The sequence below is a fragment of the Falco biarmicus genome, chromosome 11 (genome assembly GCF_023638135.1).
Source record: "Falco biarmicus isolate bFalBia1 chromosome 11, bFalBia1.pri, whole genome shotgun sequence".
In the NCBI taxonomy this organism is placed as follows: Eukaryota; Metazoa; Chordata; class Aves; order Falconiformes; family Falconidae; genus Falco; species Falco biarmicus.
This window is the reverse complement of record NC_079298.1, coordinates 13,048,877-13,074,144: the sequence shown is the minus strand read 5'-3', so window position 1 is coordinate 13,074,144 and position 25,268 is coordinate 13,048,877. Positions and strand designations below refer to the sequence as shown.

The 25,268-nt window shown below is 58.0% G+C and overlaps 2 protein-coding genes across 3 annotated transcripts; one reads left to right on the top strand and one right to left on the bottom strand.

Moving 5' to 3' along the window:
- Positions 1-2,724: 2,724 nt before the first annotated feature.
- Positions 2,725-19,885, bottom strand: POMGNT1 (protein O-linked mannose N-acetylglucosaminyltransferase 1 (beta 1,2-)). Of its 2 annotated transcripts, none has more exons than XM_056356303.1 (22): positions 19,463-19,885; positions 17,328-17,522; positions 14,921-15,029; positions 14,397-14,512; positions 14,021-14,086; positions 13,468-13,581; positions 12,723-12,840; positions 12,334-12,432; positions 11,682-11,809; positions 11,019-11,089; positions 10,638-10,713; positions 9,078-9,161; positions 8,902-8,943; positions 8,626-8,684; positions 7,997-8,069; positions 7,565-7,693; positions 7,110-7,235; positions 6,890-6,954; positions 6,462-6,506; positions 6,151-6,286; positions 5,532-5,641; positions 2,725-5,245 (listed from the first exon to the last, which is right to left on the bottom strand). In XM_056356303.1, the coding sequence occupies exons 2-22, from the start codon at positions 17,436-17,438 to the stop codon at positions 5,143-5,145; spliced, it is 1,980 nt and encodes a 659-aa protein (XP_056212278.1). In that variant the 5' UTR covers positions 17,439-17,522; positions 19,463-19,885; the 3' UTR covers positions 2,725-5,142. The 2 variants fall into 2 exon arrangements, with proteins under 2 accessions (XP_056212278.1, XP_056212277.1); XM_056356302.1 differs by lacking the exon at positions 19,463-19,885 and adding an exon at positions 18,517-18,670.
- On the top strand, positions 18,871-25,212 carry LURAP1 (leucine rich adaptor protein 1). Its single transcript, XM_056356304.1, has 2 exons — positions 18,871-19,171; positions 22,530-25,212. Exons 1-2 carry the CDS (start codon positions 18,953-18,955, stop codon positions 23,217-23,219), a joined length of 909 nt encoding a protein of 302 aa, XP_056212279.1. The 5' UTR covers positions 18,871-18,952; the 3' UTR covers positions 23,220-25,212.
- Positions 25,213-25,268: the final 56 nt, after the last annotated feature.

Here is a 25,268-nt window from a genome sequence, read left to right as displayed (position 1 = left end):
AGGGTGCTTTCTGGGCAGCTCAGCGCACTGGTTATTTGTCAGGATATCAGAAGAGGTGATGGAAGGGCTATAGAAAAGGCAGCAGGCAGGAGCTGACGTTGAACCTGAGGTGTTAATCGTTAACGGCACGTCAGGCAGAACACAGCATAATAACTACCACAGCAACAATTCCGGGTACCCAGTTGAAGATTAATTTGCTGCCTGGCTTTGTTGGGTGTGGGCACAGGAGGTGGCAGCCCCACGCTGGGAGGTGCGGCAGCGGATTGGAACAGGGACAGGCTGACTGAGGGGGAAAGACCCCCCTGCAGCTGGGAACAAGGGGAGAAGCCAAGCACAGCCCCTCCCTGGGGGCAGTTTGGGCACCTTGGTGTTGCAGCGCTCTTTATAAAGCAGAGGAATTGGGGATCAGCTCCCTGAGCTTGGATGCAGGTGGCTTGGGCGCAGCACCACTGCTTCTCTCCCACGCATGGATGGGGCCACCATGTCCTAGGCAGTAGGGTCCCTGCAGCACTGAGATCCCCCCATCTGAGAGGGCTGTGTCTGTTACCCCGCAAGGCGCCAGCTGGAGGGTGCTTCCCTCTATCTGTGGGGCACAGAGGGACTGATGTGCCACGGGAAGGGTTCGCCGGGACCTTGTCTCCCACATGCCAGCCCATCATCAGAGTACTGGGACTCCCTGCTTCCCCAGCACAGAGCTCCCTGCCAAAAAAGCATAATGCATAAAAATAACCACCTCCAGATATGATGCAAAATTCCCCTTCCCCCCTCCAAGTTCTGGAAAGGTCAAGTTTCATGCCAAGGCTATTTTGCCTTTGTTTAATTATCAGCCAGCTCCTGGGACGCAGAGCAGCCCGGGCAGGTTCTCTTTTGTACTGCTGCACAAAGCCAGGGAGGCTGGGCTGCGGGGGGGCTGCAGGGGGCTGGGCAAGACCTGGGAACCTGCAACGTGGGTAGCTGGTGCTGGTGCCACATGGGGCTGAGCTGTGGGAGCCCTCAGGTCGGGCTTCCCAGGCAGGGCAGGTCAATGGGCCAGTCACCCAGCCAGCTCCCAGACATGGGGATGCTCCAGCACCCATGGGCTGAGCCAGGAGGTGAGCGGGACCCCGAGAAAGGGCGTGATGGGGAGTAGTGACTCTGCTCCTCTAACAGGTTCCTTGGGACCCAGCCCCTTCAGGCAATGAACCTTGGCATCACCATCACCTGGGGGCGATGAGCCGAAGCTCTCCCTCAGCCTGACACAGGCACTCCCCTTCAAGGGGGTTAACCTGCTTTTAGCATCCGTCCTTGCTTTCAGAAGGGGATGCCCCTGTAAACGCAGCAGTTTGCAGATGCAGGCTCGATGGGGTGGGTCCCACTGTGAGCCCACATTGCCCTGCCGGGCTCTGGGGCATCAGTCCCAGTGGCTGGATCCTCTCGTTGCCCACAGCACCCTGGCAGAGGCTCAGCACCACAGAGTTTGGCCTAAGCAGGAGTCGGATGCAGAGGCTGCCAGGAGGTGGGAGCCCACTCCAGGACCACCAAGCCAAGCCCCTGGGGTGGGTCAAAAAGCCTCTGGCAAGGGGGTGACCCCCCTGAAAGCTTGTGCCTTGTCCTGGGGAGGGGGTGGCAGCTGCCGAGGAAACAGCCCAGCCTGGCTGTAGGATTGAGGCAGGTGGTACGGGATGCAGGTCACGGCCGATCTGTGCTGGTGGCTGACTCTTTCCAATTGCAATTTGATTTGGGTCTTGTGGTCCCAGCCCCAGGAACAGGTACGCATCCAGCCCTCCCAGGGCTCCCCACCCCACGGAGGCAGAAATCTGGAGCGGTCTCTTGGGCTTCCTGCAAGTGTCACCTACGCAGAGCTGACCCAGAGGCTCTGTAGCTATTTTTCCTCATGGCAGAACCAAGCTCGCTCCTCGCTTGGCTTCGCTTCACCACTGCCTGCACCCACACCCCGTGGGAAAGAGGCAAAGGCGGGTGTGCTGTGGAGGTGGCTTTGCTGGACATGCCTCCTGCAGCCCCTGCTTTTGCTTGGCTACCCCTGGCCAGAAACAGGCAGGGGCTGAACTGTCTCTGCTCCAGCCATGGCTGGTTGGTGGCCGGGCCCCAGTTCCCTCCAGCTGCCACATCCCTGCCCCCTGCTGTGACCTAGAGGTGGGGGTGTGTGTGTCCTTATTCCAAGACCTCACTTCCCTCAAAGGAAAGAACCCCAAATCCACCAGAGGTGCCAGAAATGCAGCTCAGCCCTGTGGGGCTCAGACTGCCAGATGGTGGGGTGCAAGCACCAGGGCAAACTGCTCGCTGCCCCCCACCCTAGGATGAGCAGCTGCTGACCCCCAAGGGGACACCAAGCCAGGAGCCAAGGGCCATGAGTGTGTATTTCTCAGGGGTGGGCTGAGGGCAGCTGGAGGTGCTGGGGGGGAGTGTGGGGGCTGGTTATGCCAAGCAAGAGCCCCCAGGCAGCTGGTCAGAGTTTCTGTAGGTTGCTGAACTGGAGATAAAAGTGATAAAGCTTGAGGAGGAAACAGCTCATAAACCTGTGCCAGCCACTCTGGCCACATGGCACAGCACAGCTCGGAGGACCTCTGCTGGCATAGGCCTGGGGCCACCGTTAGCCCATGGCTAGCCCTGTGGCGCAAAGGGCAAAGCGAGACACCAGAGGACAGTGGTTTGTCCTTTCCAGGCAGGTGGCCAGAGCTGGGGATTCCAGCCCTGGGCCATGCATAAAGCCAGCTATGAAACACGTGAGGCTCAACAGCTTTGCAATGTTTACTCTTGAAAAAATAATTTGATTCAGAATGCGGCAAGCCCTGGGGATGCCCATGCACCCAGCCCTACCATGGCTGCCACCCTGGAGCCTTTACTGGAGGAACAGGGATGGAGAACAGCACCCGGCAGGCCCATCAAGGTGTACTGAGAGGGGGAGGGAAGCTTGGAGCCCACCAGTCAAGTCCTGCTGTTGCTGAGAGCAAGGAGCCACAGCCCCCAGGTCGCTGCAGGGCAGGCAGCAGAGGAGAGAGGAACTTGCATTTAACCATTCCCTACCCATAGGACCACCTTCCCCAGTCCCAGGAGGAAGCCAGGCCTGAGCCCTGCCAGAGAAGGGAGAGGGAGTGCATTCAGTTTCGGGGAGAAGGGACACTGGGCCTCGGGAACAGAGATGCCAAAGAAAGGGCATCACGGTGGAGAGCTGTGGAAGTTACTCCAAAGCAGGGTGCTGGGGATGAGCTGCCTTCCCCAGGAAGAAGCCAAATCCCTCTCCCACGGTGCTGAAAGGACCTGCTTTACCCTGAGGGCCAGCACAGAGAGGCTGGCTGCCCACTGGCAGGGTCCCTGCAAAGGGCAGTACTGGGGTGGCAAAGGGGAGCAGGGCTGAATCTAAGCTTGGTATCACAGCCTAAGGGTGCCACCCTGCACCCTCTTGCTCCCCTCCTGCACCCATCCCACCCCTGCTGCTGGGACAGGCAGGCAAGGGATGGTGGGGGTCAGAGTCCCTGCGGTCATGCCAGAGCTGCGCTGTGTCTACACAGGGCTCGTTTTGGCCAAAGAACAGATTTCCCACATTCACAACTATTCATTCCTATGCTGGGTAAGGGAGGAAGGAGGGGAACAGAGGATGGAGCCAGGGGGACAAGAGACAAGCCTCCCATGACTGCCCCTGCACAGGCTGGGGGCTGCCAGCTCTCCGCGCTGCTTTCCTAACATCCTCCCCTTCCCACAAGCAATAAATAAATAAGTTAGTGTAGTGTAGACCACGATGCTCAGTTCACAGTGAGAAAATGAAGGAAAGAGCCCCTGCGACCACAGGTAAAGGGCTGAGCAGCAAATCCTCCTCCCAAGGGCAAGCCAGAGTGTAGCATCTCTGCCTGAGGCTGGGGGGACCTGGGCAGAGAACAGTTCTCTCGCTGCACGGATGAGACGTGGAGGTGTACTGAGCAAGGGGACTAGGACTGTCCCTGGTGGGTGGGGCGGGCAGGACATTAGTACTGAGTGGCTGAGGGTGCGATGGGGCCCTGGGGTCCTTCCTAAGGCACAGGAGGGGGGGACAGGGACCCCCTCCCTCTCCATGAGGGGTGTACCACAGCAGGAGAGCCAGGCTGTCCATCCTGGCTCAGCTTACAGCTTCCCTGCTAGCAACGTACCATGGTAAGGGTAGGGAGTCAGAAGAAACCCCCGCTGCCTTCAGCAAAAGCTGGGGGTACCTGGCCAGGGATGAGGGACAGACAAGGTACAGTACCACAGGCAAGGACCACGCCAGAGCGCAGCACCCCTCATTCCAGAGGACCTCAGTCCATCTTGCCGCTGCAGCCAGGGAGATGCCCGCTGGCTGCTCCCATCTCGCTCTGCAAGGCACTTTCACCCCCTCTCCCACGACTCGGGGGGCAGGGCTGCTCCCCACAGAGAAGGTGGCTGAGGACAGTCTGAGCTGCGGCACACAGCTTGGTCCACTTCCATCTATCCATCTCCAGGTTCCAGAACTGCAGAGAGAGGAAAAGGACACCTGACTGCCCTCACGCTGGGTATGGGGTGTCCCCTGTGTCCACAGCAAGTTCAGCTACTCTCCGGCATTCCCTTTCGCCTGTGAGCTGGGCTGTACCAGCCCAAGAAGAGAAGCCAGTGTGTGGGCAGATGTCCAGCCCAGCATAGCCTTTCAAGGTGCATCCATCGTGCAGGAGATGGAAGAGATGCTGGAGGATCCCCTCTTTGCCACCAGGCATGGAGCCAGCCAGGCAAGAGTTAATAAATAACACCCAGCTGGTAGGCTGCAGCACCCGACAGAGCATGCTGCCTTCTCAGGACTTGGGGGTCAAAAAGGGAAGCAGAGGTGTTTCTCAAGGCCCTCTCTAGCTCCCTGCTGAGCATCTTCCTCCAGCTTTGCCCAGCCAGGGGACAAAAGGAGCAGCGTTAGTAAAGAGTCTGTTAAAAAAAAAAAAAAAGTTCCTGGGATGGGGGGGTGGCATATCTACAGGGAAGGACCCTGTCCCATGCAAGGGAGAGGGAGACCACAATAGGGGGCTGGAGGGAGCCCGAGATCTCATTTTGCAGCCTGAAATGGGGAGTTTGTGTCCAGTCACCAGCCTCCGAGAGCTGCTGCCAACTCTGTCTCTGCACCATGGGGGTCTCTGTCTTCCCCCGGTCCCCTTCGCTTCCCAGCTGCCAGCCTCACGTCTGCTCTGCTGCAGCAACCGCTGGCACTGCCACTGCCCCCTCCTCCTTGGCAGGGGGCTCCATGTAGATTGGTGTCACCGACGAGGGCTTCTTGGACCTGCAGGTGAGGAAGCCGGATGGGAGCGGGCAGGGGTGGTGGCTCCCCTCAGCAGCCCAACTCCCAACAGCACTGCCTGGCCTTCCTGGCATGATCTCCTTCCCACCGGGGCGTCCTCCAGCCCTAGGCACGTATCCTGTCCCCCACCACACTGACTGAGAAGTGGGGGTGGTATGCCCCAGAACTGGGCCAGGACAGAAGCAGATTATGCAGTGTACCGGGCAGGGGATGCTGCCATGAGGACAGCGGGGGGAATCACCCAGATTGCTGTGCCCCTGATACTCACGAGTAGGGGGAGGCAGGGACCCCCACCACAAGGAAGTGGTTCTTCTTGCGGAAGAGCCGCCACAGCCCCTTGTGGTTCCCACGGACATCCAGGTCCCAGATGTGGAGGCACTAGGACGGTAGGAAGTGAGGAACAGGCATCAGAGCCTGGGGATGGACACCAGAGCCAGGTGACCCACGGCAAGGAAAGCCGCCAATTCTGCCCTCACTGAAACACAGCGGAGAGGGCTGCACCCCTTGATCGGGGTGGTGCAGGGCAGCACCCCTCCAGCTACCATCAGTGGCAGGAAAGGGGGAACCCGTTCCCATCCCTGCCTCAGGACAGGGGGTTTTGCTCATCACCTCCAGGCGAGGGATGGAAACTACCCAACAAGCTCAGGCCCTGGACTCCCACACAGGGAGGTCATAAAACAGTCTTCTTCACTGGGCCAAGCATCTGCCCTGGATGACCCAGCGCCTTCTGTAAACACCAAGAGCTTTAACATCACCCAAGGACACCAAGAATCCATTTGCTGAGCTGCAGCCATGCCACAGACAAACCCAGGAACAACAGCCAGACATTTCTCAGCGATGCTGAAATCAGCACAGGGCTGCGGATGGGCCATGTTGAGGGGCCTCACCTTGGCAAGCTGAGTCCAGGTGGTGAAATCTGCTTCTTGCTCCATCTTGATGAACATGACATAGACCCTGCCTTCGGTGTCGGGCACGAAGGAGTCCTCACAGGGGTTCTTGCGGTGGTCCAGGACTTCAGCCTCACTGTGGAAACAGAAAAGGGAGTGAGAGGGGACCCTATCTCCTCCCCATTCCCACTGCAGAGTACTTCAGACAGGCAAGCAGTAGCTGGGGCTGCCAGAGCCACCACCCTTTCTTCTGTCCTGGTTTGTCCACCCAGTGTGCCCTGTGGTCTCCCAGCCTTCCCGCAGGCACTTACCCCAGGAGCCGATGAATTTCAGTCTCGTAGGCATCCTTCCTCAAGCTGTTGGAGGAGGAGAAAACACAGAGATCAGGGCGCAGTTAGACAGTCTGATAAGCAGGGAACGTCCCAAGATGATCCGTATTTAAGACTGCCCCAGCGTAACACTAAAAGGCAGGCTGGAACCAACGCAGGACAGGGACTGCCACGCATTCTGGAGGACGTGGCAGCAAAACCGTGACCCTTCAACACGTCCATCAGAAGCACAGGGCCACTGAACCCACCCTTACAAAGACCACTGCAAGGATTCCCCAGCAGAGGCCAATGTGCTGGGGCCGGGGGTCATGGCTGTTGTTCCAGAAGGGAGGGAGTTGTCCCCAGCACAAGGGAACAAGGGTCAGGTCAAGCAACTGTTTCATCCAGATCTCATTCTGACCAGCACTCACCTCTCCACATTTTTCAGCTGGACATTTGGAACAGTGTTGAACTTGTGCTTCTTGAAATAGGCTTCCTGGGAAGAAGGGAGAGGGGAGGGAAGGAGAACCGTGTTTAGTCATGAGTCAGCAGGACCTGGAGGTCACGTCAAGCATCCTTGTTACCTGGATAGGTGGCTGAGTCAGAGCTCGGCTCCAGGACGGGGCTTAGGGGCTGAGAGAGGTCACTCACATGAAAGTAGCCGTTCATGTTGAGCCCCACGATGCCAAAGTGGTAGGAGCGCGAGATGTCAGGGATGATGCACTCCCGGCCCTTCCGCTGCTCGGGCATCCGCATCCACATGTCCCAGTCCCAGAGCTGGGGAGGGAAACTGCCACTCACACTCAAGTTTGAGGACATGATTTGTTAGTGTAGCCATCAAGGGACCTTTCTGGCCACCCACACCAGCTCTAGCCCCTTTGGCTCCAGGTTGCCTGGGCTGTTCCAGCCAGCTCTGTGGCTGGTTACATCATCCTCAAGTTACCGTCTGTCCCAAATCCATTCGGCTTTGGCAACCTTCCCAAAACAAGCTCAGGGAGAGACATGGCCCCTCCAAAAGCTGTACCCACAGGGACTGGGTGATGATCAGGGACTGCCGATGGGCAGAGATGGGGGTGCAGAAGGCAGGGTCGCTCTAGGGTACTCACCTTCTCAGGGGTTGGCCACTTTGGCTCCAGCTCATCCTTGTACAGGCTCTTCCGGAGCACCCAGCCCAGACCTGGCATGGTCTCCACACGGTACAGGAGCGAAGGGTCCTCAGCTGTGTGCTCATAGCCCTGCAATGTCACAGGGAAAATTCAGCACCCTGAATGTACCCCTATTGCACTAAAAAGGGAGGCATCTTGCTCCACTGAAGCTCTTGGCACAGGGAGCAGGGGACAGCCACTGGGAAGCACATGGCAGGGACACGACGGCTATTGGCAGGGGCACTTCTGAAGAGTGTAGGGCTGGGGAGACAGACCCACTTAGGATGATAGTCGGGGGGGCACCCTCTTTAAAGACAGAACTTGGACCCCAGCCTGACATAGGAACAACACAGGGCAGAGGCACCCCGGCTCCACCATCCTTCCCTGACCCACCTGGTCATTCCAAGCCGAGATGCAGTATAGGCTCTCATCCTCCTCCAGAAGGTGTATCGACTGGCTCAGAAAGCTGAGGGAAGAGTTGCCCAGTCCCTGGTCAAACATCCCTCCCACACACAAACCAAGGCAAATTTTCCACCAAGAGATGAGCCACGCCCCAACTGCTGGGACTGTTCAACCCATCTCTTGGGTTATAAGTCTGACATAGCGGATGCTGGTGGGAGATCAGGGGACGAGCACCCAAACAAGCTAAGCTGCATCTCACTATGGGAAAGGGACATTGTCTCCTGCTCCGTTAAAAGTCTCTCCTCCTTAAGAAGAGAAGCCCTATCAGACACTGTCCCTGTCCTCTTGCACAGGGCAGCCCCAACCATATGTGTATATAATGCATCAACGTCCCCAAAAAGCAAACCAGAAGAGACCTCAGACCCCAAAGTCACCCTGCACTGAGGGCCAGGACAGTGGACTCAAGATTTTCTGCAGGCAGAGCTCAGTTATGGCTGTTGCCTGGGGGCTGCTCAGCCTTGGATAAGCGAGCGACACAGCACGGCAAGGATCTGGCCTCTCGTGAGAAGCCAGAGAGCTTCTAGAAAATGCCCCACCCAAACAGGGACCTACAGCTTTACCTGAAGAAGTCAACAGAAATATCAAGGTCTTCCTCCAGAACCACGGCGAATTTAGCATCCTGTAGGGGCAAGGGTAACTTCAGAAGGATGGAGAGGAACAGGACAGAGCAGAGACACCAAGCAAGTGTCCCCTGCCTGTGCTGTTCCCTGCCCCAGAGGATTGATTCCAGCTCCTGTGAGATGGGGGTCACAGATGTCACCCTCCCAGGGAACCCTGTGCTGCCTGGCTCCCAAGGGCGAGCAGCTAGACAGAGCACAGGCAGAGGTCTCACTCACCGGGAACAGGTTGAAGGTTGCAGTCAGGCTGGCTTTGTAGTGCTACAAGAAACGACAGATCATTGCCTGCGTTAGCATCAACCTGGCATAGATGCGAGGCTATGTCTGTCTCCCCCTCGGATGCCATCCCAGGTCCCAGGACGTAACTCTCCCAGGACTTGGGAAAGGTCTCTCACCTGGGAAACCCTGGCATTTTTAATGCTAATGGGAGTGTGCTGGATTCCCGAGAGGCCAAACAGCTCCACGACATCCATTGGCTCCTGCAATGGAAAGGTACAAAGCTCACCAAATGTGTGGGTCTGGATACATTCTCCCCATCCTCTGCCACTGTCAGCTCCCTGGGACAAGAATACGCCTGTGGGATCCCCTGTATGTGGCTGTCCTCTTAGGGGCAACTGAGGCTTGAAATGATGCTGTGCTGTAGGCCCTGCAGCGAGGAACTCCAAACCCTCTTGGCCCTTCAGCCCTTACGTACTGTCATAAGTTTCTGTAAGTCCCGCTAGTTTGCAGACCCAAAGTTGTATCCAAGAATATCTGAGAGGCCCCGAATTCCCAGTCCCCCACTGACAATGCAGAAAGAAAAAGGGTATAGCCAGGAACACTTCCTAGCTGCTTCATGTCAGGACCACAACTAACTTAATCTTCCCTCACAGTTGCCAAGAAAGGGACGTCTCTGACCAAGCACATCTGTACTGGGGTCAGAAGTAATCCGTATTTGGGCTGACACGTCTCTGCTCCAAAAAGACCCCACCAAGGCCTTCTCCATCCCCTTGCTGTCCATCTCACCTCATAGCCACAGAACAGAGAAGGAGCCCCCATTGCACCAACCATTCCTCCTTTCCCTGGCATCCACCACGACAGCACAAGCATCCAGGCTGCCCCCTCGTAGCTGAGGGATGCTGCTCCTGTTGCCATGGTAATAGATGCTGCTATCTTTAACCGCTCTAATGTGCTGCAGTAAGAGCCTGCATAAACAAACCAGTTCCCCCAGCCCCACAACCTGGCAGTGGTGAGAGAGGCCCGCAAGGGAGCGAGCCTGTTCCCTTCCGCACCTCCATCACAAGGCAACCAGACAATACCTCATGGGCTGCTGCAGGGACGAGGGACAGCAAGCTCCTGAGACCTACAAAGATCCCACATGCCTGTCCTGGAGAACAGCCTGCTACCAGAGAGCCAGAGCTTGCAGTGGGATCCTCCAAGATTTTATAATGTTGAGCTGATGGGAAGATCTTTGTGCTCTAAAGGGCCAGTGCATCCCTTCCCAGCCTCAGCTTTCATGAGCCTTAGGAAAACAGACCATTTTGGCTCTCTTCACCTCTTACTGAGTGGAACTGGACAGACACAGCTGGACTGGTTTGTTCTGCTTCACATAAGGGAGTTGGACAGGCAGTATTACAGCCAGACCCTGCTCAAGGGCTGGCAATACTCATCAAGCGAGAAAAAAGGGGATGGGGAGAGCCCAGCACGACCACCTCATTCCTGCACACCAGCCCCTTTCTGACATGGGAGTGTCAACCCTGGGCTTTGGAGAAGGCCAAGGCAGCTTTATCCACACCCATGACTTGGCTAAGCTGACTGACTTTGTGTAGGAGAGCATGAGGAGCAGTGTGACCCACAGCATGAGGAAGGGCCAAGGGGCTCATAGCCTGCCCCCCACCAAGGAGTGGGCCAACACCACATACTCTCAGCTGAGGGACCAAGAACCTGGCCACAGGGACCTCCGGGGGTGCTCTCACCTCGTAGTACCCGTCGATGAACACTGTGATCATCTGTGGATTGACGCCCTGAGCCGACAGCAAGGAGCGCAGCATTCTGGGGAGAGATGGAGGGGCCTGAGCGCAGCACAGCCCCAGCGGGCCCAGGCCGTTCAGCAGAGGGGTATGGATCCCTTGGGGTGGGGGAAAGTGTGCACAGTTAGGGAACAGGATCTACTATCCCCAGGATCTTCCCCTTCCCGTGGCCAAGGACCCCAGCAGTTGTCCAAGCAGGTCCGCCCATGTCACTCGTGCAACCCCAGGAGGAAACTGGAACCTGCCAGCAGGACAAAAGGGAGGTCCTGGGCCATGCCTGGTCTTAGGGCACAGAACAGAGAAGCCACGTCCCCTAGGAGTGCTTACCTGTACAGGTAATTGGGGCGGTTCCCTGCAATAACAGCTACAGGCACATCAAAGACTTTATTGTCTTTGAGCTGGAAAAGAAAAGTGTGTGTGAGTGGGGCTGGGGGAGGTCACACCAAGCCAAATGATTCTATGCCACTGGGAGCAGGATCCAAGGGGTAGGGACTGGCCTCACTCTATGCAGAGCTGCATAGAACTTCCCCTTGGCTCAGGACCACACTGACCAACCAGGACTCCACTCAGCACTGGTGGAGACCCTGTGAGCTCCCCTCCTTCACCCCACCTCAGACCCAGCTTCCAAATCCCAGGTTGCATCCACCTAGAGACCTTTGTCCAAACTCTTCAGTACTGTGCCCAAAGACCACGTTAGCTCCTCCTTCTCCAGATGTACACACTCTGCTGCTTTTACACTGATGCCCCTAAAGCCACGGTAACCTGGCAGCTCAGGGCAGACGCAGGGCAAGGGAACTCCTCTTCCCCTGCATGACCTGACCACGTGTATTCACGTTACCTTTGTAGGGGCTAAGAGCTTGCCCAGGGGCAGTCCGCTCCACTCAGCTGGTGCTTAAGGACAGGGCTCTGCATCTGAGCTGCAAATACACCTGGTCCAGCCCAGCCCGGCCCTCTGGGAGCATTCCCTGAATACTCTGCCTCTGCACTCACGGGATCAGGGTTGAACTCAATGGGTGTGGGGTCTTTGCAGCTGCAGACGCTGCCATAACCTTCTACTTTGCTGCAGAACCTCTTCCGGCGGCGGTTCAGCTCTGTGTCGGGCCAATGGCACTCAGCATCTGGAGGCATCAAGGAGAAAACAGACCACTCACCCCCACGGCCTCACCTTGTGTGCTCCAGACTACACTGCCACACGCATGGCTCTCCCTAGACTCAGCCATCACCAAGCCAGTCCTTATTACTCTGAACAAGCAACACTTGTGGATGCCAGATATAACCACAGGAGCTATTCAGAAGCCGTCCCCACCATATGGCCTCTCTGAGCAGCAAAGGCCCATGTTCAAGGCCAGCAGTCAGAAAAGATTGGACCAGGCCTGGTTTGGAGAGGTGACAAACGGCCAGACCATCTCCCTGCTTTCCCAGCCCCACTTTTTCCCAACCACGACCATGCCTGGAATTGTCACAGAAGCAAGAAGAAGGGAAGCTGGCCCCATTTTAAAAGTTACAATCCCCATCTCAAACAGCCTTAAATCCGTCCTGTGACCTTGCTAACAGACCCACGGCTTTGACTCAAAACGTCAAGGGCAGCAGGCAGACACGTCCCAGAGATACCTGGCACTGCAGAGCAGACCTTACTTCCTACCTTCCACAGATGTCAGATGAACTTCTGTCTTCAGCAGTACGGGGTCACCCCACGTTGAGAGGGCGGGCGACTTGGCATGCTTCTCCCCATACACTTCCCCTGGAGCAGGGACAGAGGGTCAGGACTGTCTGGAAGGGCCCATCCCTCCTATGTCAGGGCATGAGCAGGGGCTGTAGCTCAAGGTGGCAGCTTGACACCTTTCCCATTGGCCTCTGGCAAGCTGCTGAAGGGGTGTGCTCTGCCTCCATCCCCTCCCCCACCCCCAGGAACAGAGTTGCCACTCTCTGTAACTTGTTCCCTGCTTATACGGTGTGTTGGGGATGTCTTCATGTGGCTTCTCCCAAAAAAACAGGAGCCATGAACCCTCTCCCAGCCTGTGCAAGACTCACCTCCCTTCTTCCCCACAAATGTCCACATGTCTCTCCAGCTCAGGAATGGTGCAACTTGGCTCCCCAGGCTTTTCAGGACATTCTTGGCTGTGTCCTTGAGGTGAAAGGAGCCTTCATCCTGGAACAAAGCACAACCCTGCAGCTGAGGTCTGGCTCCTGATGCAGACAAGGAGAGTCTCCCAAAGAGGTACAGGGGCCACTCCTACCCTTGAACCAGCTGAACCAGAAACCTTCAAGAGCATATTCCTAAGGTCTCTGTGCTACTAAACCTCTTGATGGCTTCATCATGACCCACAGGGAGGTCAGAGGAGTTGCAGACTCCTGTTTCCTTGAGACCAAATTGTTCTCAAGCAGGGCCATGTGTTCAACAACACTTTACATAGCTAAACCTGGAACTCTGAAGCAGTCCAGAGCCCCCTGTAAAGCCTAGAACTGGGACCCAGAAAGGTCCCACCACATACTTAAGTTTCCTCCTGGCCATTCTCCACCTAACCTCTTGTTTGTTGCTGCAGCCTCTGACACATCTGCTTTTTGCTCTCCTGCCTTACTGGACAAACAGTAGTATCTGTAGTAACACGAGGGAGTAAGAGGACAAGGGAAGTGATCCAGGCAGGGAGAGATAGCCCAGTGGGGATGTGACACAGCCCTGGGAATGTCCGATGATATTCAGGAGGCAACTGCCCAGATGAGCTTTAGGGCATCCTGACTCAAGGTGACTTTTTCTTTTGATGCCAAGGCCACATACCTTAATGGTGAAGATCAGGATCCGGCCCCGGGCGACCATGTTGAGGAAAAGTACCATGGCTTCATCTTCATGGGGAGAATAGGTGTCAAAGACCCTCTTGGCCATCACATGACCCTGTTTGGTATTCAAACGTCAGATGCATCTTAAATGCTACGTGGCCAGGACATGCAGAATTATGGAAATCTGTCCTGGAAGCCTCAGTCCCTAAGCAACACAATGAGTTATTTTTCTGGTATGTCAGGGAGTTAGGCCTCAGGCAAGCGCAGCCCTTGGGCCTTCATCCATGACATGAAGTGCACTGAGGTTCATGGGACAGCATTACCCAACCTCACAACTCCTCTCCTGCCTGCTCCCCAAGCACAGCTAGGCAAGGACAAGGAAATACTGCAGGGACTCTCTGGGTGACCAGATCGTGCTCTGGAAACTACAGACAAATAAGCATTTGGGGACTTCCCTCCTGGCTGCCCTTTGCCTCACGCACCCAACAGTTAAAGAGCAACGACAAACACTGTCCAGTAAGAAAGACAAACGTGGACACATGGGGATGTTTTACCGTAGCCTGATTTAAGACAATGACATGGATCCCTCTTCCCTGCTCCCGAGCCTCATCTTCCAGGACCTGCAAGTGGAGAAGCGATGAGAACCATACACCGAGACCTCTTATTCCCTGCCCATTCAGCACAATAAAGCTCCCAAACAATAGGCAAGTCTCTCTCCTGTGACACTTTGGCTTTGTTCATGGCAGTGACGGATGCCAGAGCAGAAGACAATGTGGGACAATCCTCCAGAGTCCTGCAGGCAGAAGGGGGGATCCACTCCTGACCTTCTTGCTAGCCACTGAAGTGCTCTCACCATCCACTGCTTGAGGCTTCACCCATTCAGCTCTATCCGTCCTCTGCCCACATGGACAGCCAGCACACGTCACTTACCGTCGTCCCATCCACAGCCACATAGACCTTCGACCGGCTGGAGTACACCTCAACATCCAAGACCTTCTTATTGCTGACAGGGTGCCTAGGGACCTCCACATTCAGCATCTCATCATCTACAGGGAAGAAATGCCCAGTCTCAACCAGCCAAGGCACCTCTAGTTTGTCCCTGCTTGGTGATACCCCTGCCGAGCCTCCAGAAGGTCATGCCCACCAGGCACCCCAGCCCAACAAGCCATGTGTCAGAATCCACAGGGATGGCAGGTAAGGGAAATACAAAATGACAACAGGTCTGGTTCCAGCTATCCCAAGACAGACCTCTGCAGCCATATGTGCTGAAGCCTTGAGCAGACGGACCAGGAATGGGAACAGCCTTTTCTATTCATTTTTGCTAAACCGACATGCACAGACCTGTCTTTCATGTTGTAGCTGGTCACAAGTTTGCCCTGACTTATAGAAATTACTCCTCCCCCCCCGCCCCCAGTTTCCTCGTTTTCAAAAACAGGCAAGATGCTGCCCCTCACCGTAGTCCTGTGCAGATTCCTCTTCCTCCTCATAAGCAGCTCTTCTGGTGTCCAAGATCAGCTTGATGTTCACAATTACAGTCACAAGCAGGAAGAGGACAGCACCTGTCTGCAATGCAGGACACTTCGCGTTAGCAGCCTGTAACAACCCCAAGATCAGCCCACCTCCTTGGCAGAGGCTGCAGGGCACCCCAAGCAGATCTTGGAAGGGATGATAAGCATCTGTCATTTCCCCTGTTTTCTTCTGGGGAAAGGCAAAGAGAAGGAAATAGAGGTGACGGAGTTTTAGGGTGAAATGCTTTCATCAGCTGGAGAGCACTGACTTCTTGATACATGAGAATTAACCCACTTCCAATGTATCCCTGCTTCCAGATCCACAAGCAGATTCCTGCTAAAATATTGCATCAAGGTTGAGGGTTTCTGCAGGCAAAGGGTTTGGTAATTCAGAGTTACAACTCCCACAGTAACCTTAACTTCCACCTCTTCTGCAGCATCACTGCTCTTGTCCCCTGAATACCCTGAATATGTCCTCTGGTTGCAGAGGGAGAGACAGGAGATGCTGCACGACTAAAGCAAGGCAAAGGGAAGAAGCTGAGGTCTGACTTCAGGAAACCGCACTGTGCCACAGGCTGCAGGGAACAGCCCGCAGCCTTACTGTCTGCAGCAAACTTCAAGGCAACACATGTGGATGCCAACAGAGGGCTACGGCAAGGTCCCGGAGCTATGGAACATGGGAACCCCCAGTGTGACCACCACCACTGTCCACAGCCTTGTTTCTCCCAGATCAAGAGGAGGGAGAAAAGAATACAAAATTTCTACAAGCACCTGTATTTTCTTTAATGCATATCTTGCTCCTCTCTTCCTCAATTTCAGTCTTCTTCCTGGTATTTGGACCCAGTGTAAAGCAGAAACTACTATACCAAGACAGAGCCACACAGGAAGACTTGGACCACAAACATCCTGTGCTGGGAAATAATCCACCTGCAGGTGTAAGCTGCAAAAGCACATCTGGCCACAGCTAAGAGGATGGTCTTAGAGCTGCAATGCTGCCCTGGGATGTAGAATTGAAAGACAAGATCTTAGCTGAAGCAACTTGTCTTTGCTTGACCCAGGGAGCTCTGTAACCCAGGGCCCAGGTGCTTCTTCATGGTAGAAAGGTCACAGCAGCATGTGGTGGCCATGGGGCTCTGCATGGGGACAAAGTCCCTGCCCAGTAGCTACAGCCCTGCCCTCAGCTCCAGCAGGGAGCCCAAAAACTGCCCTCGACAGTCATGCAGCGAGGGGAGGTTTTGTTGTTGGATGTAAGACACAAAGCCCTGAGCAGCTATTACCCGCAAAGCTAAAACCACTGCAGGGCTCCACCATCAGCCTCCATGTGAGGAGGGTCCATCCTGCTCACAGCAGAGCCACCACAGAGGCCCAAATCTGACTGCTACGTGCTGCTGACAGATTCATCCCATGGCCCAAAAGCGCTGGACCCTTGACCCAGGCACACTTTGGACATACTAGATGTTTTCAGTTTTGGCCACGCAAGCTCAGGGTCCTACTAATCTCCACATAGCATCCCAGGACTCAGTGTGAACATGTCACAGCAACCAAGGGAGAGGACGGGAGAGACTGGTGGGCCAGATTTACCAGGTCCAATGCCAAGCCCCAAGCACTCCAGGGGATGGAGGACTAAGCAGTCTCCTTCCCCAGGGAGCCCTTGCAAGTCTTCATCTCCCCAGGCACATGCAAAACCCTCCCCTGCTCCCTCCCACACCAACCAACTGCCAGATTCCACAAGCTCTGCTCATCTCAGGAACAGTCTCTTTTCCACAGCTGTGTCACGGGGGGGGGGCAAACTTGTCCTTAAGCCCCCAGACACCCCTCAGCATGCTGGCTCTGCCAAGGATTAGCCATTTTACAGCACAAGCAAGCAGGCCTGTGGCTTTCCCAGACACCAGCTGCCCCTGGGGCACGCGATCCTGTTACCCAGCCCTATTTTCTCTGTCCACCTGTTGTGCCTTGTACCAGGCTTGGTTTGCAGACTAAACATGGCAAGGATGCTTTCCCACTGCAGGCTGAGCCCTGAAGCACTCAGCATGGGTCCAGAACCAGGAGGGGAGGAACCGGTCTGGTTTCTAGCTGAAAGCCTCCCAGGGACACCTGGGTAATTGTCCCTTGTTCCATAGCCACCTAACAGGACCACTTGCAGCTGGAAGGAGCTGCTAGGTGTGGCAGAACCTTCCATGCATGAGCACAAAGCCACTGAAGGTAAATTTTGGGGGGAAAAGTTATGCTTCCCCAGCCCATCAGATCACCCAGACTGCCAGCAGACCCACTTCCATCCACGCAGCTGCTCCACAAGCTCACAAATCCTGCAGATTATCCTTCCTAATCCACCGCAGGCCTGTGGGTGACTCACCTGGCACAGCTTCCGCAGTGCGCGCTGGTTCATCAGCTTGTACTTCCAGGCAAGGTACCAGCTCCGCTTCTTGTGGGGCTTGATGGCAGGGTTGGGTTTCCACTCGTCCATAGTCACAGGGGCTGGCACAGGGGCAGCTGTGTGGTACAGGGGTCAGGATGCGTGCTGCTCCACTCTCGTGTCCATCGGGTCTCCCTGCCAGGATGGGATGGGCACAGGATGAGGGAGGTGAGCGCCTTCAAACTCTCCTCAGCAAAGACAGGGCCTGGCACAAGCAGTGGCCACGAACGGCGCTCACATACCACAAGCAAAAGCCCCACAGAGCCCCCCCACCTTACAGCACCCCTTGCCCTGCAGGGAGCGATCCAGGAGGCCAGGCTTCACTGGAGGACTGTAAGCAGGGCGATGGGAAGCCCTTGAACCCAGCGAGGGGCTCTGCTCCAGGCCAACCCCTTAGCGAGGCTGCTGCAGTGTGGTGGGCCCACTCCCACACTCTGGAAAAGTGGCCAAAAGGCACAAGCTGGTGATGGGGCCCAGACGGGCAGGCGTTACTGAGATGCCATCGCTGGTGATCTCTGCCTGCGGGGTCCCTGCTAGGGAGAGGCACCCTCCCCGCCTGCAGCGGAGGAGCCATGAAGCAGCTCCGTCACCCCTAGCGAGGATGCAGCTAGCCACTACCCACGGGGACCAGAGCTGAGCCACAGTCTGCCTGGAGACGCCGGCACCCCTGGGGCAAGGAGGCTCTGCCCAGGTGAGGCCAGGCTCCCTGCTGGGAGTGACCTGCTGGGCCTGGGTGCGGAGGCCCGGCAGGGCCAGGGGCCTGGCTGGAGCACAGCCCCCCGCGGCGGGGCCAGGTCGGGTGGGGAGCCCGCAGCAGCCGCCTGGGGCCGGGGGGAGGCCTGGGGAGCGCAGAGCCCTCGGGGCAGGGCGGCGGGACCTGGCAGTGCCGGAGGACGGGTAGCGTAGAGGGACCCAGGGACCCGGGGGGAGGGGGGGCTGCGGGGAGGGGGGGACGGGAGGGACCCAGGCGCTCCGGGCGGGGCGGGGAAGGCAAAGCCAGGCACCAAGGGCGGAGGCGGCAAGGAGCGACAGCGGGGTGGGCCCGGGCGCTTCGGGACCGCGGAGAGCCCGGGGGGGCCGGGAGCCGGGCGGCGCGGCCCGGAGTGTGTGTGCCGGCCGCGCTACTCACGGTCCGTGCGGGGAAGCTGAGGCTGGGGCGGGGCAGGCCGGGGCGGGGCGGGCAGGGGCCGGGCAGGGCCGGGCCGAGCAGGGCAGGGCCGGGCCGAGCAGGGCAGGGCAGGGCCGGGCCCGGCGGTGCCGCCGCCGCCGCCCCGCGAAGCCTCAGCGCTAGCGGGGCCGCGCCGCTTCCGGCGCCGCAGAGACGCCGCGGGGGGGCGGGGCCAGCGCCGGCCCCGCCCCGGGCCCCGCCCCCCCGCGCCGCTCTGCGCTCCCCGGCGGACCTCGCTGGTGCGCAGCCCCCCCCCGGCGGCGGCAGCGGCGGCGGCCGGGTGCGGGCAGGTGGAGCGGGGGCGGGGCTGGGGGCGGGGCCGGCGCGGCGGGGCGGGGCCGGGTCTCGGGCCGGGGTGACAGCGCGGCCGCCGCCCCGGCGCCGCCGCCCCACCCGCATGGAGGGCGGCGGGGAGGCGCTGCCCGCCGACCTGCGGGAGCTGGCCAGCAAGGTGGGACGGCGGCCGCCCGCCGGGCTGCTGCGGGGGCTGCGGGCCGAGACCGCCCCCGCGCCGCCCGCACCGCCCGCGCCGCCCGCACCGGCCCACGGCGCCCGCCCGCCGCTCGCCGACCGCCCGCCGCTCGCCGACCGCCTCCGGGCGCTCCGCCTCGAGCTGGTGAGTCCCGCGGCGCCGGGGGGGCACCGCCTGCCGCCCCCCGGTAGCTGCCCCCCGCCGCCCCCGGGGTAATTGCGTGTCCCCCGGGTGCCTGCTTGCCGCCCCCCCGTAGCAGCCCCCAGTAGTGCCCTGCGCTCCGTCTGCATTCTGGGGGACACCCCCCCCTTTTGCTCCTCCCTGCACAGGTTAACAGCCCGCAGCTCATACCCCCCCTCTGGGCTTTCCGTGTCCGCAGCAGCCCCCCGGCGGCCCCCCCGGCCCCCTCCGTCCTGCCCCCTTCACCCCGCGCACCCCCAGGCGCTGGCTCCGGCGGGACCGGGCTGTCCCCGGGATCAGGATTCAGGGCGGGGACCTTCGCCAAGGGCACGGTGGCGGGTGTCCCCGTCCATCCGTCCGTCCGTGCCCCCCCACCTCCCGGGTGTCACTCCCAGGGTGACAAGGCACAGGCAGTGCTGGGAGCTTTCCCGGGGTTCGCTTCCTGCTGGGGCCTCTCCAGTGGCTAGTAAAGGGTTGGGCTCCGGGGGCAGCCCTTCCCGGGGACCGGGGGGTGCCGGTGGCAGCCTTCTCGCCTCCTCTGTTCGTGGAGGAGCAAATGCCGGCGGTGCCTGCGCCTCTGGGAAACGTGGCGAGATTGGGCAATGGGTTCAAGTGCTGCTGGGGGAAGGGACTCTCCCACGCACACACACGCCGAGTGGGCGGGAATGAGCAGCGTTTCCCTCGGGAAACAGCCTGAATACCCCCGCATCCCTGCCCGCCGCCCATGGAGCTGCGCCTGCCCAGCCAGAGCCACCCGCACCGACGCGTTGCCCCGTTCAATATTGGTGTAAATCGTTGGTGTAAAAGCTTCCACCCTCCCTCCGACCGAGGAGAGGGTCGGTGGCTCGGAGGAGGGGGACGCAGCCGTGCGGTTTGCCCTGCCCGGGTGCCGGCAGGTTCAGCCCTCGCTCTGCAAGGTCTGGCTTTGGCCGGGTGTTATCCACCTCGGCTCGGAAGGGCTTTTCCTTTCTCTGCCCTGGCTCTTCTCACCAGCCAGCGAAGAATGGGCTGCTCTAAAGCATTTGACCTTGGCAGGGACAAGGCACAGGAGGAGAAAAGCTGGGAACCCCGATAGGAGGGGGTTCCTCATTTTTCTCTGCTTTGTGCAACTATCAGAGATGCCAGGGGAGCCACCCCAAAAGCAGAGTGTATGAGAACACTCCCCGCTTTCCGTATCATCTGCTGGAAAGAGTTGGCCATGGATTTGCTGCTACTTCAGGCCAGTTTGACCCCCACTGTTAACCCCTCACACCCAGGTCAGCAGCCTGGAAATGGCACCCGAGTGCCCCAAACCCAGCACAGGGCTCCCCCTGTTTCCCCATCCCTGTGAACAGGGACCAGAATTCCCCTCCCAGCAGCAGAGACCAGCAAACACAGTGCTCAGAGGAGAAGCTGGCCTGGGAGTGAGTGGTGGGAGGAGAAGATGGCAAATTCCCACTCTTGTCTCCTGGTCCGAGGAGGATGTTTTGTCCCTAGGGCTCAGTGCCTTGAAGGGAGAAGGTGCCTGCAGGTTTCCTGCATGCTGGGGAGGGGAGCGAGACTGTACCCCCCTCTGGGGGGGGATGCTCTGTCCCCTCTGCCTGCCTCTAGAGAGCATGAGGAGGAGTGTGGCTGTTCCTGATATGAGGTTGACATGGTGTACCCATCACTGCACCTGGAGGAACATAGAGAGCAACTGGACCTAGGTTTCCTCCTATGTAACCTTGGTTTGCTGGAGAGGGAGTTTCTGGGGGTGCAACAGTGGGGGTCAAACTGGCCTGAAGTAGCAGCAAATCCGTGGCCAACTATTTCCAGCGAATGATACAGAAAGCGGGGAGTGTTCCCACACACTCTGCTTTTGGGGTGGCTCCCCTGGCATCTCTGATAGCCACAGTTGCATGAAGCAGAGAAAAATGAGGAACCCCCTCCTATTGGGGTTCCCAGCCTTTCTCCTCCCGTGCCTTGTCCCTGCCAAGGCCAAATGCTTTAGCAGTGCGTGCAGAAAAATCCGTTGTAGGCAGTTTTTGAAATAACTTGCCTAGAAAGGAAGTTTCTGCACTTCGAAGCTGGCTGCTGCCCCAGTCCGGGCACTTCACTGTTATTTTTTTATTTAAATCCAGCTTGAGGAGCGTGGGGAGGGAATGGGGGGTTGGTGTGGGGTCTCTACAAATTTCCCCTCCCCCTTTGTGTTTTGTGTGTCCTCTGGACTGAGAGGTGTCACATGCCAAAACCCTGACTGGAGTTTTCCCAGGCTTCTTCTTTGGATGCTTTTATTGCTGCACACGCTGTGGGACTGGAGACAGAGGTCTTGAGAGACCAGCAGGTCACTCATGGGCGGGCGGGTGACTCCGAGGGTACCGGATGCTGGGGACTGGGCACTGTGCTTAGAAATGATCCCGGGGGATCGTGTGGATTTCCGTCACAGCTTGCTGGTGCTGGGGACAGGGTGTGTTCATGAATGAGTCCATGGCCATCAGCAGCTCCCAGGATGCCTGTACCTGTCCTGCAATGGGTTTCTCTCCCTCACCTCACATTGCCACTTTATTCCCTTTCCTGGCAAAATATTTGCGTCCTGTACAGGGGAAATCCAGTGGCTTTCAGCGGCCAGTATCACACAGACAGGAATGTCTTGGCACGCGGGGCTTTCCATTAGGAAAACAGATGTTTCTGCAGCAACTGAAGTTTTGCAATGAGCTTCCCTGGGCTCGGAGGGGCAGGAGCTGCCGAGGCGAGTGGTGTGATCAGCAATGCCTGTGTCCCCCCACCCCGCTCTCCCCTGTTTCGGGAGTGATTTGTGTCTCAGGCTCCAAATCCTGCTGCATCACATTGTCACCAGGCTTGGATCAGATCCTAGAAGAGGGGAAGTAAATGTAGGACGGGACCTGACCGAAACAGCCCAGGGAGGCGCTGACAGTCCAGCCCGACCCTTGCCCTGAGCAATGCCCCTGCCTGGTCCTCTTGCCCTGCCAGCAGCCTCCCAGGGCTTGGGGAATGCTCTGGGCTCAGATCTAGACCCAGGGCCTCCAGTTCCTTGCTTACCTCTGTCCCTACATGAGACAGTGACATAAGTGCCCTGGATTTATTTCCCCCAGGGTGGCGGCAGCTGGTGGGTGCCGTAAGTCATTGGTCCCCAACAGCTGTGTCCCTGGGTCTTGGACAGGATCCCCTGGTATGGTTCCCTGCAAGGTGTTCCCCCATGCCATGCTGTTCATCAAGCAACTCAGGAGACCTGCAGCCACCGTGGTGACACCTCTGCCAGGGAGGGCTGGGACTCGGGGTGGCCCTTGGCCACCTGGGTCACCTTGGTCTCCCAAAAACCCCGCACTCTCTGTCTCCCCACCAGGCCTACCTGCGAGCAGTCGACGTGAAGATCCTGCAGCAGCTGGTGGTGGTGAACGAGGGCATTGAGGCAGTGAAGTGGCTGCTGGAGGAGAGGAGCACCCTGACCAGCCGCTGCAGCAGCCTTGCCAGCAGCCAGTACAGCCTGGTGGAGAGCCAGGCGGCCTCGCGGCGGGGCAGCTGGGACAGCCTGCAGGACCCCAACGACAGGCTGGACAGCATCTCTGTTGGTAGCTACCTGGACACCTTGGCCGATGACATGGATGAGTATTCCCAAAACGCCACTGAAACTGCTGTTGCATCCACACCAGGCAGAGCCCTGGTCAGGGCAGAGCAGGACTGGGTCAGGATCGACCCCGAGAGGGGTCTTGCAAAGCAAGAGAAGGGCAAAGCGGAGCATGAGTGGCCCCATGTGGACCTCTCCCCACCCAGGCTGCCTCAGGATCACCGGTTTGCTAAGGAGCCCCAGGTGGCCAACGGGTATTTGGGCCAGCAGCCCTCCTCTCTGGAACCAGACAGAGACACCAAATTGCCATCGGGGGCCAGGGAGAGGCTGGGGAAGGGGAACCTGGGTGGGAAGGCTTGGAAAGCTGAGGCTGACTTCGAGAACTGCAAACTCAACAGCAAACTGCACGTGGAGTACGATGCCCACTGGCGCTGGCTCCAGTCTCAGGATGATGTGACATTCTTGTAGCCTGTGGCTTCACCTTCCCACTCCAGCTGTCCCAACTGCGCGCTCTGCTTCAGTTGTCTCTTCTTGGGAGAGCTGGGGTGGCTGGAGAGAAGGGGGGCAGGCTGGCTTGATGGTATTGCATTGTTCCCCCCATCAGTGTTTGGTGATACAGCCCTAAGGGATGGGATGCCTGCCCTGTGGCAAATTTCTGGGAGAGGTGGGATGAGGTGGGTCCCTGTAAATCTAATCTTTTGTTCTGGGGTGATGCTTGCAGGTGGCTAGTTACTCCTGTGTTGTCCTTGGTGTTGGTGGCAGGGAAGGGTGGGTGAGGAAACCTGGGACAGTGGGACTCCTGGGACCTCTCCCCTCAAATTCTCATTCTCCTGTCTGCAAGCACTTCCCCCAAGCTGGCTACCCAGAGAGGACGGGAGATGCTGCTATACAGCCACAGCTCAGTGGCACCAGCATTCGAGGTGCGGGGCGGGACCATCAGCAGGGCATCCCTGTAGGATGTGCTCATTTCCATCATCATCTTCAAGGCCAGTGTCCATCCAAGGTAGAGTCGACGTGGAGTACCTGGGATGTGACCGCAGCATGTGGTGGCAGCTAAGCCCCCCCTCCCTGAGGTGAAGCCTTGCCTGCTTTAAATGCCTCTGCGAAGCCGATCTGAAGCCTGATCAGGGAGGTCGCTGTAGCTGCTTCTGTTGGGCTGGGGATCCTTTGCCTGCCCTCTGGGGGAAGGATGACGGTGCAGACTTCCCTCCCCGATGTGATTACATGAGAGGGGCAAAGCACTGGGTGGGAGACGGAGATCCAGTTCTCCCAGTTTGTTTCTGGACTGTCTTCCACCTTGGGACCAGGTCCTGCAATAAACCCTGGGCTGTGGTGGAAGTACAGGCAGCCTGATGGAGCCTGTGGGGTTCCGACTCAGAAAGGCTCTTGCTTTCCCCTGGCGCAGTGTGATGGGGGTGATAGCTGGCATCTCCATCTGTGTGATGAGTGGTGTCAGGTCTCTGCTTCCTACCAGCGACCAGAAACGTGAGCCTCCTCTGTCGGGGTGGATTTGCAGCAACCTGCACTGGAGACATCTCCTCTGTCCTTTTAGCCTTGGCTTCTGCCTGTGCCTTTTACTGTCTGTCCACCATACCTCCCAGCACACCCTTTGCTGGCTTGTAGAGCATGGCTTGCAGCTGGAGCTGTGCGAGAGCTTGGGCAGGACCTGCTGCCTTCACCAGATGATGCAAGGAAGGACCTGAGTATCCTGCAACCACCTGCTTCAAGGAGAGGGGCTCTTCCACATGTGTGGACAAGCCTGGAGGGTCTTGGCTTCACAACTCATGGGTGCATCCGTCCCTAGCCAAGTGCTGTGACAGCTTTGCTCTTGCCACAGCGCTGTTGTTCCTCTGCCTGCCTGGGTGGCAGCCTGGCTCTTTCTTTGCTGGGGTGGGTGGTGGGAGTGGGGACAACATCTGATGTCCATGGGAAGTGAAGAGAGAGGGAAGGCCTGGCTGTGACTCTTTCTAGATACGAGATGTGGCCTGGCTGTGGTTGGGTGCACAACAGGTTCAGCTTTCTGTCTCTCAAGCAGCATCTTCAGTGGAAACTACCCTCTGTGCCGAGACCCCCGAGCACCTTCCCTTCCCCTGCAGATCCTTAGGGCTTGCCCAGATGGACATGGAAAGCAGGACAATGTCCAAAATTCCTGGAGATGGCACCTGCTGAGGACTTGAGGGAATCCCAACAAACCAGAACCGGGTTGCCCTATGCGAGCATCCCATCTGCCTGCCCTGGAGCAGCCATGCTTGGCTGCGAGCAGCTCGTGGCTCCCTGTGCTCTGCTGCTGCTGCTGAGCCACCATGTCCCCCAAGGCTGGCTGTTCCCCGCTTTCCTTCTAGCCCTGCATGCGATGAATCAGCTGAGGGTCCCTGGGGGAGACAGGGTAAGTCCTCCAGTACTGTTAAAATCATTCTCAACAAAAAATAGCTGACTTAATAAATGGTAGTGTTTCTCCCAGGCCACATGTCAATGCTTTGCCGAGCTTACGGGGTTTTCTAGTGGAAGGGGAGAGGC